Raw genomic sequence first — 14,245 nt, 5'->3', positions numbered from 1 at the left:
CCCTATTACAGTTAGAACAGATTCATTTCCTTGACTTCAAAACGCTACAGTGAGCACCCTAAAAGTACTCTGTTGTGTAATTTGTAATAATCTTCTCTGGATATATTTTTTATACAAAGCTGCTCAGCAGCTGTTCTTAACGAGTTGAAAGAGGCTTCAGGGGTATGCAAGGTTTGTAATCAACCATGTATATTAGCGTGTTTTATGATAAATTATTAATTTAAATGAGCCATCCTTACCAATTATTACTCAGGGCTTCTAATCTCAACATAATTTAGTAAACAAAAGGAAAAAAAAAAGCTAAAAAAGCAAATAAAAATTGTAGACGAAAATTCTTTAAAAACAAGGTATGTTATTTCTGCCAAAAGACCCTAGGTAGTCACTTTGAAAGTGGCTTCTAACTATTTAGTAAAATTGGTAACGTAAACTTAGTTCTACTGGCACACAGAATCACTAGCAGCAATGATCAATGCATGCAAACTGAGAAGCATTTACAGAAAATCATTAGGAATAAATTCATAAACCCTTTGAGTATTGCATTTATGTTTCATTGTACATTAATTTGAAGAGCTTGAAACAAAAGAAAGAAAGGTGTGTCTTTTTATTCTATTGTTTTGTCTTTGCATTGAACTAATGTCCAGGGTATTTAAAATAAACGGAGAGGGAGCATGGGTTGTTTACTGATAACTGCTTGGGATCAATGCACTCAAATGTTGCATTATAGCATCTGCATTCTAAACTTACACAACTTGAGACCCACCAAATCAAATGCACAGCTGTGAGCTAGGAGCTGCTTCTTGTTATTTTGCACAACTGCAGTAGTCCTGGACAGGCAGCAAAAGCAGAAGTTTTGTTCAGCCTGATTTGGGATAGCATACATAATTTGTAGGCAGTGTCTGTCTTTATTGGCTCCAAATCTGATCTAGAAAATGGTTTGGTGTGGCCTAATTCTTATTGTATGTTTTAAAAATCCACTGCTATATCACTTGTAGCTTATTTTTACCCAAACACTGTCTTAAATTTGGAATTCCATAAAAATACCGTTGTCTATGCTCAATAATAAACTTGGAAGTGGGATAATGTGCTAAAATAAAAGTACGATTCAACATAGTTGCATGCATAGTGGTAAGCCTATCTGCTTTCACACAAATAGCAAGAGAACCTCACTAGAGGTTCTCGTGCTATTTGAAAGGCAAGATACAGCTTGACTTTCAGTTGCAGAGAGTTTTGTAATAGAGTATATTCATACACTTCCAAGTCCAGACAATTTTGCGACTATGGATACATATACGTCCTTTAGACTGCAGTCCTTTGCAACATCCAATGGATGATTGTGGATAACAATGGTTTAACTCCAAAGTTCAAGTCTTTGACATACAGGTTATATTTACATCTTTTGACACTAACTAATGATTTTTCAACTACCTGGAAATAAATTTTCTTAATAAATAATTGTGAAATGTTTTCAAACCCAACATCTTGGATCAAAAAACCTATAACAGTAGAAATACTTGCTTCTATAGGCAGTATATATTAGGGAAAGGAATCCTTTGGGCTTCCAGATGTTGCTGCACAACAGCTCCCATACATTGGTCATCCAGGCCAATGGTGAGGGACATCAGATATTGTAGTTCAGCTATCTGTGAACAATCATATGTTCCTTACTGCTGATAAAATGGCAGTGAATAAATTAAACTCAAATGCCTACCTCAACTTAAAGTGTTTAATGCTGAGCATTTGCAAGAAAATCGGAATACGGCAATCCTTAATAGATAATGCCTAGGATGGTTCACATTTACATTCAGATTATTTAGGGGGGAAAATTCTGTTGTTTTATGGAGAGGGAGGTAGTCAGTGGTCTCTGAGTGAAGCACAAATCCTTGGGTTTCTTTCCATAGTTCCTTTGAATCTGTTCTGGGGAGTGGGCATTGTGTGCTCATAATCCCACAAATGATCTCAAGACTCTTAGAGATTCATATCAATTATATTTACTTACAATGCTCAAAGGGTTAATGCAAGGCATTACCATCAAAAGAATGTTCTAATACTAGAACTAAGCACTGAATTCATGCTTCTATTCCAGTTTTTTTAGTCACTAAACAAATAACCTAGCAACAATATTAGAATTCCTTTTCCTTTAAACCATATATAGAGACTGACCTGTAATGCAGGAATGAGGGCCCAGTTTTCAGAAACTGGTACTGCTTTCACAAATCAGCATTAAGTGTTCTCAAAGTGTTACATAGTGTTATTTGGCCTGTCAAATCTCTGAAATGATTTAATATTTTGCTGAGAAATAATTTGAAAAAAGTGTTTCTAAGGTTTGTGAATACCTCGTTTTTAAATTAAAGAATTATATGTAGACCTGCATATCCTCAGTACTGTTTCAATTACTACCATCCATTGTGAACCAAATGTGATGACATTGCACAGCAGTACTGTAGAATATTTTTAATGGATAAATGATTTCTAAAGTAGTGTTATAATTACATGTTATAATACAAAAAAAAATAAGCACAAAGAAAAAAATGCAGGACAGGACAAAAACAGATTACGGTGGCAGCACCAAAGATTTTGCATTCCTGAAGAGATTATGAAAACTGGGCCCTATTTCTGAATACGAATTTTCAATAGAATCATCAGTATTGATCACTGCATTACTTGTTCAAGAGCCAAAAAGCCTTAATTAAAAAAATAGTATTTAAAACAACTTTTTAAGACAAATTGTTCTCAAATGTTATTAGTTCATTTTCTTGCAATGTTCCCCAAAGTGCTTCAATTAAGCTATTTCTCAATATTTTTTGATGAGTACATACTTCTTGATTATTAAGATCATACCGGATTCATGGCATAATGTGAGACCATTTATGGAACCTTCAGTGAAAAATATGTGGCATGGCATATAAAGTACAAAGAAGCTGCAACTACTGTAGAAGAGAAATTTGGGGGAGCCCTCGTATTTGCACAGAATACTAGGGCATTTGCATGGGATTATCTGAATCCCAGCCTTCATACATTTCATTGTGAAAAATGTATATAACATATAGGCACAAGTAGTACACTGTCAGAATGCTACCTAAAGTGACCCAGTTTACTGATTATACTGAAGAGCTTCTGAAGATAATGCAAGTCAGATGGCCATTTGATTTATAATGCCTACTAGACAAAAATATTAAAAAAATATTATGGGACAAAGACACAGATAAACAATGATTATTCTGATTCATGATTAACAGAAGCTCTTCTAATGTCTTGTTATCTGTGTTGCTGACTTATTAGAGCATTTGGAATATATTCTGGACACTGACAGGTTGTGGAGTTTCATTATTTGTATGGTCCACAGCAGACCAGAATTCCAGGTTATGATGTTAGATACAATAAATATCAATCTTTTTGGCACATTGAATACAGTGATCAACTGGAAGGGGAGTGGTCTGGAAAATGAATTATAAAAATTTACAGCCCTGTCTCTCTCAGAAAAGTAAATTTGCATCATTTTCATTTTTCTGCATGAACAAAATCCAGTATTGAGGACAAAAGAAGACAGTGATACAGAAACACAAGTTTGTCATCCAGGAAGGATAATACCAGTAAATAAATCATATTTAACATAGAACTTTAATAGACTCTCAAAAAAAGATGCTGAAAAGTGTTTCTTTGTTTCTACATTTAATTTTACTGTATTTAAGTGTAAACATTTCATAATGCACAATGAGAGGGAGGAACTATCACAGCTTAGTTTTTAAAAAATTGGTGAGGGGTGTAGGTGTGATGGATTTTGATGGGAAAAAATAAGAACATATTCCAATAGGAGAAAGAACGGAATTATAATGAAATGTATCAGCATGTTTAACCAAATGGCAGGAATTACTAGGCACAATACCTAGTTCGGCCCAATTTTGCAATTCTAAGCAATTTTTAAAGCTTAGTTTTGAAGTAGAAATAGTCAAATAAAAAAAAATAGTAAATCTTTAGGTATTCTTGATATATGAAAAATCAAGGATACAACTGTATACTAAAAATATACCAAAAATTCTACCTGCTGTTCAAGCATTTGGTGATAATCTTGAAAAAGTCTTTCAAACAAACAGTAAACAAGACACTAATATTTTATATAGGTCTTGCTATAAAACCTGTAAATCTTCTTTGTGCTTTCCTTCATTTTTGGTTTGTTTTGATCAAACTAAGGAAATTCACATGTCTTTTAAACCAATAAAATGTGTAATGCATTCTAACTAGAACAGCTTAATGAGAATAAAAGGAAAAACAACACATATTATGAATGAACCATTAAATAAAATAGCAGATTGACCCCCATCACCATATGCACTATTGAAACTATACGCTGCTTTTTTAAAAACGTTGCTTACGTTACTTTTTGAAATTAAAAGTAGATAAGGGTTTAGAAATATATATATGTATATATATTTATATATAAGTATATAAATTCTTGTCTGGGAATTAGCTAATCTATTCTGTTGACCTTTGACACTGTTAAAGCTAGTTTGTTTTCCACCGTTTTCCCCCGATCCCACCCCACCCCAGAAAATCTGATTAGTAATAAAGTGAAGTTCAGCTATAAATAAGAAAAAGGCTGTCACTCTAAGAGGGATAGTATATCTAATTTTCTTTCAAAAAAAATTCTTGATATCTGAAGTATGTAACCTGCCCTTACTGTTTAGGGAATCTGAAGGAAAGAGGGGAAGAAAGTACGTAAGAAAGAAAGAAGACAGGCACACTTTGTTGAATCAATGTAAGAGTTATTAACAAGAAAATCTTAGCTTCAGTTCTGTTTAAGGCACCATGTAATAGCCGAGGTACAATGATCCCTGATGTACATTCTTAAATGGCAATGGTCCATCTAGCCACCTATTCAAATTCTACGCAATTGGGAAATAAGTACAAGTGACATGTGCCAGTTTCACTGCCTTTAAAACATTTTATATAAAATGAAATCCACTTAAGAACCAGGAATTATTCTGAGCAAAATTACAATGCAGGTTGCTACATTCCTTGCATCCTATAAACTATCTTTAACAAGAGCAGCAGGTTGAACTATCATGAGGAAAAGGACATAGAATTAAAAAGTCATCTGAAAGGAATGGTTTCCTGCATGTCCAGTTCAGCATAAGTAGCACATACACTTAAAGAAGGAATCAAGATGCTTTTTTTAAAAAAAAACTTCAGTATCCAGTGTCCCCACTGAAGAGCAGAAAGCATCTAGGTAGTGGTCCCATATGTATATGAGGTGCAGAACCCAGCAAATGCTTCTGTAACATGACCTCCACTCGCTCAAAGATGATCGCGTTCTCACTGGAAATCAAAGATGCCTTAATTCGAATCTTGTAAAACTCTAATTAAAACGAATGGAGGTTGCACAGAGTCAGTTTTTGGGCAGAATGTACCTGAAATCAGTAGTCTTATGAGAGAGGAGCTAGTATCCCAAAATTTGAAACTGATTTAAGGAAGCTTCAATTGTCCATAATGGTGTCATCTGTACCTTTAAGTACACATTACCATGTGCTATCAGAGCTCTCATTTATCCTGCAAACAGTGAGAATCACTCTTCCTCTGAGAAAGAAGACAATCTATGTTCTCTAGAATTATAATAAATCTTCCAATATATCTGTTGAGCACTCTGAAATGTATCAAAATAGTTTATCTTCCAGTTCTCTCCAATGAAAGCTGCCTTTTAATAATAATTCTAATGCAGCTGCTATCAAACGAGCATGCCTCCAGTGTAAATCAGAGAGGAAAATTCTTGATATTTCAGAGTGCAATTAATTAAAAACCCTATTTATACGAAATCACCATGACTAACAGTTAACAATAAAATATTTTGTAAAAACTATGAAAAAATTAAATTACTTTTAATTATAAAGAGGACAAAAACATTAACATTAATCTTCGCAAAAATGCTTCTTGACTTTTGAAACTAAGAAAACTTTTTATATTAAGCGGCCAGTGTAAAATGATTGTATTTACCTTCCCCCCCACCCAAATCTGACCAAATACATAGACCCATTCCATTTCACAATTCCAGCAAAAGTACAGATAAAATTTGACAATAGTCGACTTTCAGAAATTATTATTTTTTTTTGCATCCCTTCCGTCCCCTATGATATGCCCAACATCAAGAGGGCTAATACAATCTGAAAAAAGAACTTTAAATATGTGTTAGACCGCAGTATATGTATTTCCAGTCGCACTACACTGTCTGATCGTTTGAGTAGCTGTGACAATGTGCTCATTGTGAAGAGGGTTCAAAAGGTTCTGCTGTACTCCAGTCTCGAGTACCGGCTGCAGGCAGCCCACCTGAAAGGCCTGGCTAATTTCAGTCTTCTCCCGCTTGGCTTGTGGCTCTCCAGAGTCATCCAGCTCTTCATCTATTTCACTTTCAACTTCACTGCCTTCATCTGCACAAATAAAATCACCATGAATCCTGTAATCTGAAAGAGTCATGTTACAGATAGAAAGGCTTAACAATCCTAGCAATGTATCAAATTACTGGAATTGGATAGTCTCTGTGTCCAAATCCAATACAATAGGTAAATTACGTATGTGCACTTGGCTGGCCTCCAACTTTCTCCTTATTAATTAGTCAGCCCTTGTATTTGTAGATGAATGCTTATTTGCTGGCAGCATCTAAAGCTCCCATCTTGATTTCTATTATTGGGGGCTGCAAGTAGGGGAAACAATCTCCCCTTCTGTGACCGGAAATCACGTCTTGTGTGGAAATGAATGCTTATGAGCCCAAACTCTTTACCATGTTTTGTAACTATTTTTCAGTGGAGACTGTTATCTTGTTTCCATAAGGGATCACTAGGACTTGAACCAGTGCACAAGTTCAATATTGTATTGGTGGTCCTTATTTAACAACCATTCAGTAAGTGTCTCAACATACCATGGCACTGAACGAGTGGTAATTACAACTGGACCTTGTACTTATGGCCGACACAGCATCCCCACAGTCACAAGATTGCGATTTCCAACCTTCCGTACTGGCTCCCCATAAGCAAAGTTAATGGGAAAGCTGGCAGGGAGAAAGAAGTCATGCTCATGTGAAGTCCTTGCTCAACGACAGCAATCAGGACCACCATCACTAAGTAGTACGAATACATGTCCCGAGGGTGCTTTTTCAATAGGCAACTGGATTTTGTTTTTCCTTGAAGCTTCTTCAATTCAGTTCTTCAGAAATGAAGAAGCTTCTTGAATGAGAAGTGAAACGTCTTCAAGGAAAAACAAAGTCTGCTTTGCCTTTTGAAAAAAACACCTTTGGGACAACCATGACCTGGATGACTGAGAATCTCCATAGACTGTATGATCTCATGGTTTTTCTCGCTTCAAAGCACACTGCTAATGATGGAATTTCCTGTCCCAGTTAGTGTTGCTAAGTGATGAGTATCACTATCATACAAAATTCAGTTGAAATTTGTTCATGCTGGCAATAAATTAAATGGATACTATGTTTCATTGAGTGAAAGATCCTTTGTATGAGATGCTGTATCTCAGAATCCTACTGGCTGGATTCACGCATCATGCAAATCATAATGTGACTAGACTGTGGATTAGCATATTATATGCAACCCTTGTCAATTGCAATTTACTTAATAAAACATGGTTAAACTATAGCGATCACTATAGTTCACTAGATCTTTTAAAAAGATCTCCCAGCCTTCAAAGTAAGATTTCAGATAAAGTAGAAATGCAAAAGAGTGAATAAGTTAAGAAAAGTAGGAGTGGCATACAAATAAAGTAAAATAAATAAATTTATGATTTCCTATTCAAGTTGAAGATCTGTAGTATGTGTATGCTAACCTTTGTCCATGTTTCCAGGAGATGCAGCATTTAAATCACCAAACTGTGGAAGAAAATAAAAATAGCAAATTTTAATACAAAACATTATACTAGCATTTTCCACGTCAGTTAAATCCTCTGTGAAATCTAATCATAATCATGCTTCCCAATAAATAATATGACTATTTTTATTCACAAATGGAACATTTGCAACATTCTTCAGATTATGCAATTCCACCTCACCATGGCCAACTCACTGCAGGACAACTTGCCATGGGAAAAGAGTTACACTAATATCAAAGAAATGGTGGAATAGAATAATTAAAGTAAGGATACAAAAACAGGGACAAAATGAAATCTGAATGACAAAAAATACAATATTTTTATTTTAAATAATTAAATGGAATTGTTAAATTGCCCCGCGGAGAAGATGTCCTGTGGTGAGTTGGCCATGGCGAGTTGTCCCGTAATGAGTTGGCCATAGCGAGTTATCCCATTCCATTTCAGAGTGGTTCAGGGATTTCTGGAAGTGAATCCTTCAAATTAAAAGTGGTTTAGAGCAGTGGTTCTCAACTTTTTCTTCACCACAGAGTCCTTTAAATACCTTTTGTGGCCACGGACCATGGCCACGAACCATCAAGACTTAATTCAAGATTTAAATCCTAACATTTCTTCAAGTCTTTGAGGAACTTGTGACAACATCATGGCCCCCCAGGGGTCTGTGGACCATAGGTTGAGAATCACTGGTTTAGAGTGTTACATACCACAAAGCCTTCTATTCTAAAGTTAAATACATACCTTATTTTGGAAACTACATGTTTTGCTTAATACTTTGTGAATAAAAGTAAATAATGCTTGTTGCCTATTTTTGAATATATTTTCATAATATTCTTCATTTTCACCCAGAAAGCAAGACTAATGAAGTATATGAAGAAAGGATATTTGCACATTCTTAATGTCTGTGGAATATTAAACATAGTCAAATATGTTGATGCTTCATATATAAGATATCACCTTTCCCCAAGTCCTCTTGAAACAAGTTTGTGATGTAACAAAAATAAAAACCCTAATAATAATAATAATAATCTTCAGTTAAAAAAATGACCATTGGGTGACAGAAAAAAAATCTTACTAGGAATGAAAATATTACTTTTTGTTGTTTATTTCTATAGATACAAGAAAATAGTTTTCATTAATTTTTTTACTCTCTGAGTGTTAAACTGCTGGTTAAAAAAACAAGGGGAAAAGTTTGAATATTTGGCAATTCAAGAAGGTTATAATTTAAAAAGAAGGACTACAGATTTCAGAAATGAGCACAAGATTTCAGAAATTTACACAGGATCTAAAAGGCAACAGCAAAACACTTGATCCAGTATTTAGTATGAATAAATATAATCAGAATGTATGAATAAAAGAAAATGAATTTCTGTTTCCGGTTTTGACATCGCAGCAGAACAGATGCAGGAAGACGGGGCTCCGTCTTTCGCGTTTGATTTTGCCCGCTGGGGGACCCTGGAAAGGGTCGAAAATCGACCCGTAGAGGCGACAAGCAAGGAGGGGACTCTCGTTGGTTGTGGGGGGCAGCGGCAGCACTCCCATTTGATCTGAGGAAGCCCTCCAAACCGGCGGGGGAATGACTGGCTGCATCCGTGTAGCCAGTCCTAAGCTGCTGACAATGGAAGACAATAAGCACTAATAAGCAATATTAGAGCAACATGGATGAAACTGGATGAGACCTGACCCTCTCTTTATGATTTTAAGACCTCTTCCTGAAAAACTGCCCAAAGCACTCCCCCCGATGAGAAAGGGATAGGGAACTTCTGCCCATTCACTCAGGAAAAGAAAAATGGCGATTTAATTACTTGGGGAAAATGGAGAAAATTATGAGACTAAATTGGAACTAATACACACACACACACTCACACACACACACAAACATACATGCATACATACATACATACATACATACATACATATATATATATATATATATATATATATATATATATATATGGTGGCTTGGAAATTTGGGGACTAAAAGTGTTTTTAAGACCTTTATTTTTTTTAAAAAAAGAGACTTGAAAAATCTGCAATATGAGTTTTGGATTTAAGGGGGGAAAAAAACAAAACTGGAATGGCATTAATGACATCTAGTGGTGAATTTACCACACTACAACTTATTTTGCCTAAAAGAAACCTGGCTCGAAGCCCAGATTTAGATAAGACTCTGGCTGACCTTGGAAACTTTTACTTTTGAAGATTCCAGCTGAAAAGAAAAGGCTTGGGGGCTGTTTATCTATGTGGCAGAGGCGATAAACTATTTTTAAATTGGCCTGTCTGAACTACGAATACAAATACTGACTTTCAGAACTGTATTGTGGAACTATTTCCCTGTAGAAGAAGTATACACTATTGCTTGATATGATGGAACATTTTGGATTATAAATTTTGACTCATAAACAACTTTTAATGGTTCTTTCTTCTCCCTGGACAGAAAGGATATATCTCTCATTGGACAGAAAAACTTGAATTTTATTTATATCTGCTTAGGGGAGGTTTAAGAAAGGATTGATAAGTCAATCAGATAATCTGGAGCTTCACTAATAACTTCCTTAGTTTTCAAACAGACTTCTGTAAAGGCCATTTACAAAAAATAAAATTAATGTTTCATACTTAGCTCTAAATGGTAAAAAAACATCCTTAACGTCTGTCTCCAGAAACCTCAGTTTGACATACCACCAAGAAAATACTGATGAATCACAGAAATTCTCTCCATGTTGAAATTAATACAAGAAACAATTGCCTTAACTCATCATGAGATTAAAAATAATACAAAGGAGATAAAAGAACAATTTTCTAATTTAAATCTACAAACCAGAAAATAACCACAGAGAAGGAACTAGCAACTCAGAAAATAGAAGGAAAACTAGAGAAAACTGACCCAAAGATGGAGGACCCAAAGGAAAAAAACCAATGGCCAGACTCAGAGAAATGAAGAATTAGAAGACATAAAGACAACATTGGAAATGGAAAAGACATTTTATCAACCAAGATCTCAGAGCATACTGGAGGATAAGGAAGGAAAGCCAATGGAATGGAAGATAGAACTGTTATTAGAACTGTGGGGGATTGGAGAAGGAGGGAGGGTGTTTAATGTATCAATGGGCTAGCTCTTCCAAAAATACTTTTAACTGAACTGTTTCTTTTGCTTCAAATAATATGTACAAGAATAGAGGAAGAATTTTTGATGATCCAAATACACTGACTTGGAAAGTTAGTTGGCAAAGGAAGAAAGCTAGAGTAAGACTGAAGAAAACAGAAGCTTTGACCTATTAGAGGGGATATTATATTAAATTAGATGTTTGAATATGGTTAAGAATAGATTGCTAGAAATAGAAATATTATTATAACTAGATAGATAAGATTGTTAATCAGAACATCATATTTTGGCATGAAAAGGGAAATAAAAATGCTAAGAAGTCTGAATAAGGGAAGCTTTTGGTTACCCAAATATAACTTGTTTTGAAACTAAAAATGATTAGGATATTTTGAATATGGATGGGAAATTAAAATTGAAAAAAAGCAAAAATAGGATAGTGACTGACTAAATGGATATTGAGTGCAAATGCAATTAAGATATGTTTTGATTAGAAAAGATATTTTAAACTGATATCATTGATATTATTAGAAAACTGTAATAAATGCTGATATTCAACTGTATATCTATTAATAACAATAAGAATTGTATTTGCTTAATGTGAAAAAAAGTTTATTACCGGAAGAAGAGAGGAAGCATTGGATGGGTGTAATATTGGATTTAGTTTGAAGCAGCTTATATGTACCACGGAATTATTAATGGACCCATTCAACACGTTGTTTATTAAGCACTTGTTTGTAAAAATAGAAAATTAATAAAATCTTTATAAAAAAAATAAAAGAAAATGAATTTCTGTAGGAGCTTTGTATAAATTCAGCTTAACTGAAACTCGATGACATCCATTATATCTAAATCTTAGATGAAAGGAATTTAATTATACCTGATCCACACTTACCTCCTAGAAAACACATTTACTTAATTAAGTATAACTTAATGAGATAATTACTTCTTTTTGATGTTAAATTATCTGGTAAAAGATTCCAACTGCAGACTGACCTCTCCCATGACTGCAATAGGTGTCTCTCCTGTGGCTTGAGCAACCCGATGTTCAACTAAGTAAAACATATATTCATCATATAACAGACGGATCAGATGAAAAGAACCAAAGCTAGCAGCACTGCGCAGAGTTAAATCTCGAATCACCATTGAGCTATATTAAGATGAAAATACAAATGAAATACATTATCATCCAATAAATATGCCAGAAATTTCTGACACATCCAACACAATTCTAACAATTACATTATTTAAGCCAGGAGGGGACCATGTTTGTTTTTTAAGTAAAGTTAATTTTCTTGTCAGGAAAGGATGTTATACTACATGCTGAAGACTGGCCAAGCTAAAGCAAGTTGTAGGCAGGGTCATCCTCTTCTTTTCCAACTCCCTCTTTTCTCTGTATCAAGATTCAGATAACTCTTGCCAGAAGTATAAACTAATTTATCTAAATGGCTTTTAAATGTGACTAAGGTCTACATCAGGGGTAGTCAACCTTGGCTCTTTTATGACTTGTGGACTTCAATTCCCTAGCTGGCTCAGGAATTCTGGGAGTTGAAGTCCACGAGTCATAAAAGAGCCAAGGTTGACTACCCCTGGTCTACATGAATCTAGGTCAGGGGAAGGCAGCTATGGCACCTTTGCTACATGTGGACTTCAACTCCCAGAATTCGTGAGCCAACATGGCCCGCATAGTTGCCATAGTTGGCCACCCTTGTCCTAGGTGAAGGGCCCCATGTGACCTCTTGATTATCTATTTCTTATTTAGGCATTACATTTAGACAGCATTTTAATAATTATTATATAAATGGCTCCTCATATACAGCTGGATTTAACTAGCATTCTTATTATTGGTTGATGGATTGCATTTTTTTCTCTCCTTTCCCTTTAGAATACAAATTCCCTTTAAAATACAAATTTGACTAATAAGCAACATCAACTAAAAATGAAAACATAACAAATCATATTTGTAAACTCAAAATATGCTTAAATGTTTTATGTCGGTGGCAGTAGCCCCTGAAGTTAGGATATTAGAAACTGGCTGAAGCAGGCTTTTAGGGTGGTCTTCACCTACTTTCTTTCTTCTTACTTTGGGGGATAATAGAAATGGGTTACTTTAAGCAAAGAACAGGATGAAAATATAGGCAGACTAAGGCTTAATTAGAAAAGAAATGAGTGGAGGGAAGAATGCATAAATCCAAGCTCCACCGCTGCTTATTGACACGTCTTTCCCTCCTCACCCAATATCACCTTTACTAGCGATATGGTAAATTAACGAAGATGTGCAGCCTCATCTATGATCACTCATGGCTGAAAGCTATGATCCAGTTGGTATACTATCAAAAGTACACTGTATTTCTGCGATGCTTTAAAGCAGCTGTTTCTTTTCTTGGGACCACATAACTGTTGCATGATTCTGACAAAAGACATGTTTAAAGAAGTTGCAAACAGGTGCTACATGCTCAGTTCTATGCATTTCAAAGCACCTTTTGGCCTTTGAACTCAAAGCACTGCACTACCCTACCGGCCTGAGACAAAATATAACCTATTTACTCAGGGCACTGACCTGTAGAAAGACCACTTTAACAGAAATTGGCGTGCTGCTTTAGGAAAACTAGGTCTTCCTTCATATGGTTTCAGTGCTTGCATCATTACATTGTCAAGCCAGGCAGCCCACTGTTCCAGAGTGCTCTGCTGCTGAAGAGTCATCTTGAAATCTGTTTCTAACCGTTGTACCATGTTGTCATCACACTGGCACACCCAGGAAGCCTGCTCCTGTACCAATTCAAAAAAAGTTTAACAGAGGAGCTTCAAGTGCCCAATTTAAACTTAAGTTAAAGGTGCCTAGAAGGGAAAAGTATGAGTAAAACAAAAAAAGAGGGAAGAATAAGTACTCAGTGAACAAATCAAGGGATAGAGCACATCTGCATTTTCTTCAGGATAATAAAATAAGTCTCTGCATGTTATTGCTCTCCCCTTGTGCATTGTCTTTGTGCATGCTTGTGTTCATCTGTGTACTGGGAAACTCTGGACAGGTTGTAGCTCCTCTACTGGAGGTGTAATGTGAAAAGAGAAGGAAGGCTTAGAACAGAGTCGGGCAACTATGGCAACTTTATGACCTGTGGACTTGAAGCGGATTTGAAGTCCACAAGTTGTAAAGTTGCCATAGTTGCCCATCTCTGGCTTAGAACAAAGCAGTGAACAGCATTCCAACCTCAACTATCCATCCCATAGGGATGCAAGGATGGATTTTTTTCTGGAATCATTTTCTCAACAGATCCTAGCTCTTGATCTTCT

The 14,245-nt window shown here is 35.4% G+C and overlaps 1 protein-coding gene across 1 annotated transcript in view; it reads right to left on the bottom strand.

Moving 5' to 3' along the window:
* Positions 1-6,164: 6,164 nt before the first annotated feature.
* Positions 6,165-14,245, bottom strand: part of RFX3 (regulatory factor X3) — a 64,571-nt gene continuing 56,490 nt past the window's right edge. The window contains exons 13-16 of the mRNA XM_015824271.1: positions 13,515-13,723; positions 11,951-12,104; positions 7,819-7,861; positions 6,165-6,416 (exon numbers count right to left, since the gene is read on the bottom strand). Coding sequence (XP_015679757.1) covers positions 6,178-6,416; positions 7,819-7,861; positions 11,951-12,104; positions 13,515-13,723 — 645 coding nt within the window. The 3' untranslated portion in view covers positions 6,165-6,177. The remainder of the gene's footprint in view (positions 6,417-7,818; positions 7,862-11,950; positions 12,105-13,514; positions 13,724-14,245) is intronic.

Source organism: Protobothrops mucrosquamatus, unplaced genomic scaffold (assembly GCF_001527695.2).
Source record: "Protobothrops mucrosquamatus isolate PMUCROS unplaced genomic scaffold, P.Mucros_1.0 scaffold2176, whole genome shotgun sequence".
Classification (NCBI taxonomy): Eukaryota; Metazoa; Chordata; class Lepidosauria; order Squamata; family Viperidae; genus Protobothrops; species Protobothrops mucrosquamatus.
This window is presented reverse-complemented; position numbering and strand designations above follow the sequence as displayed.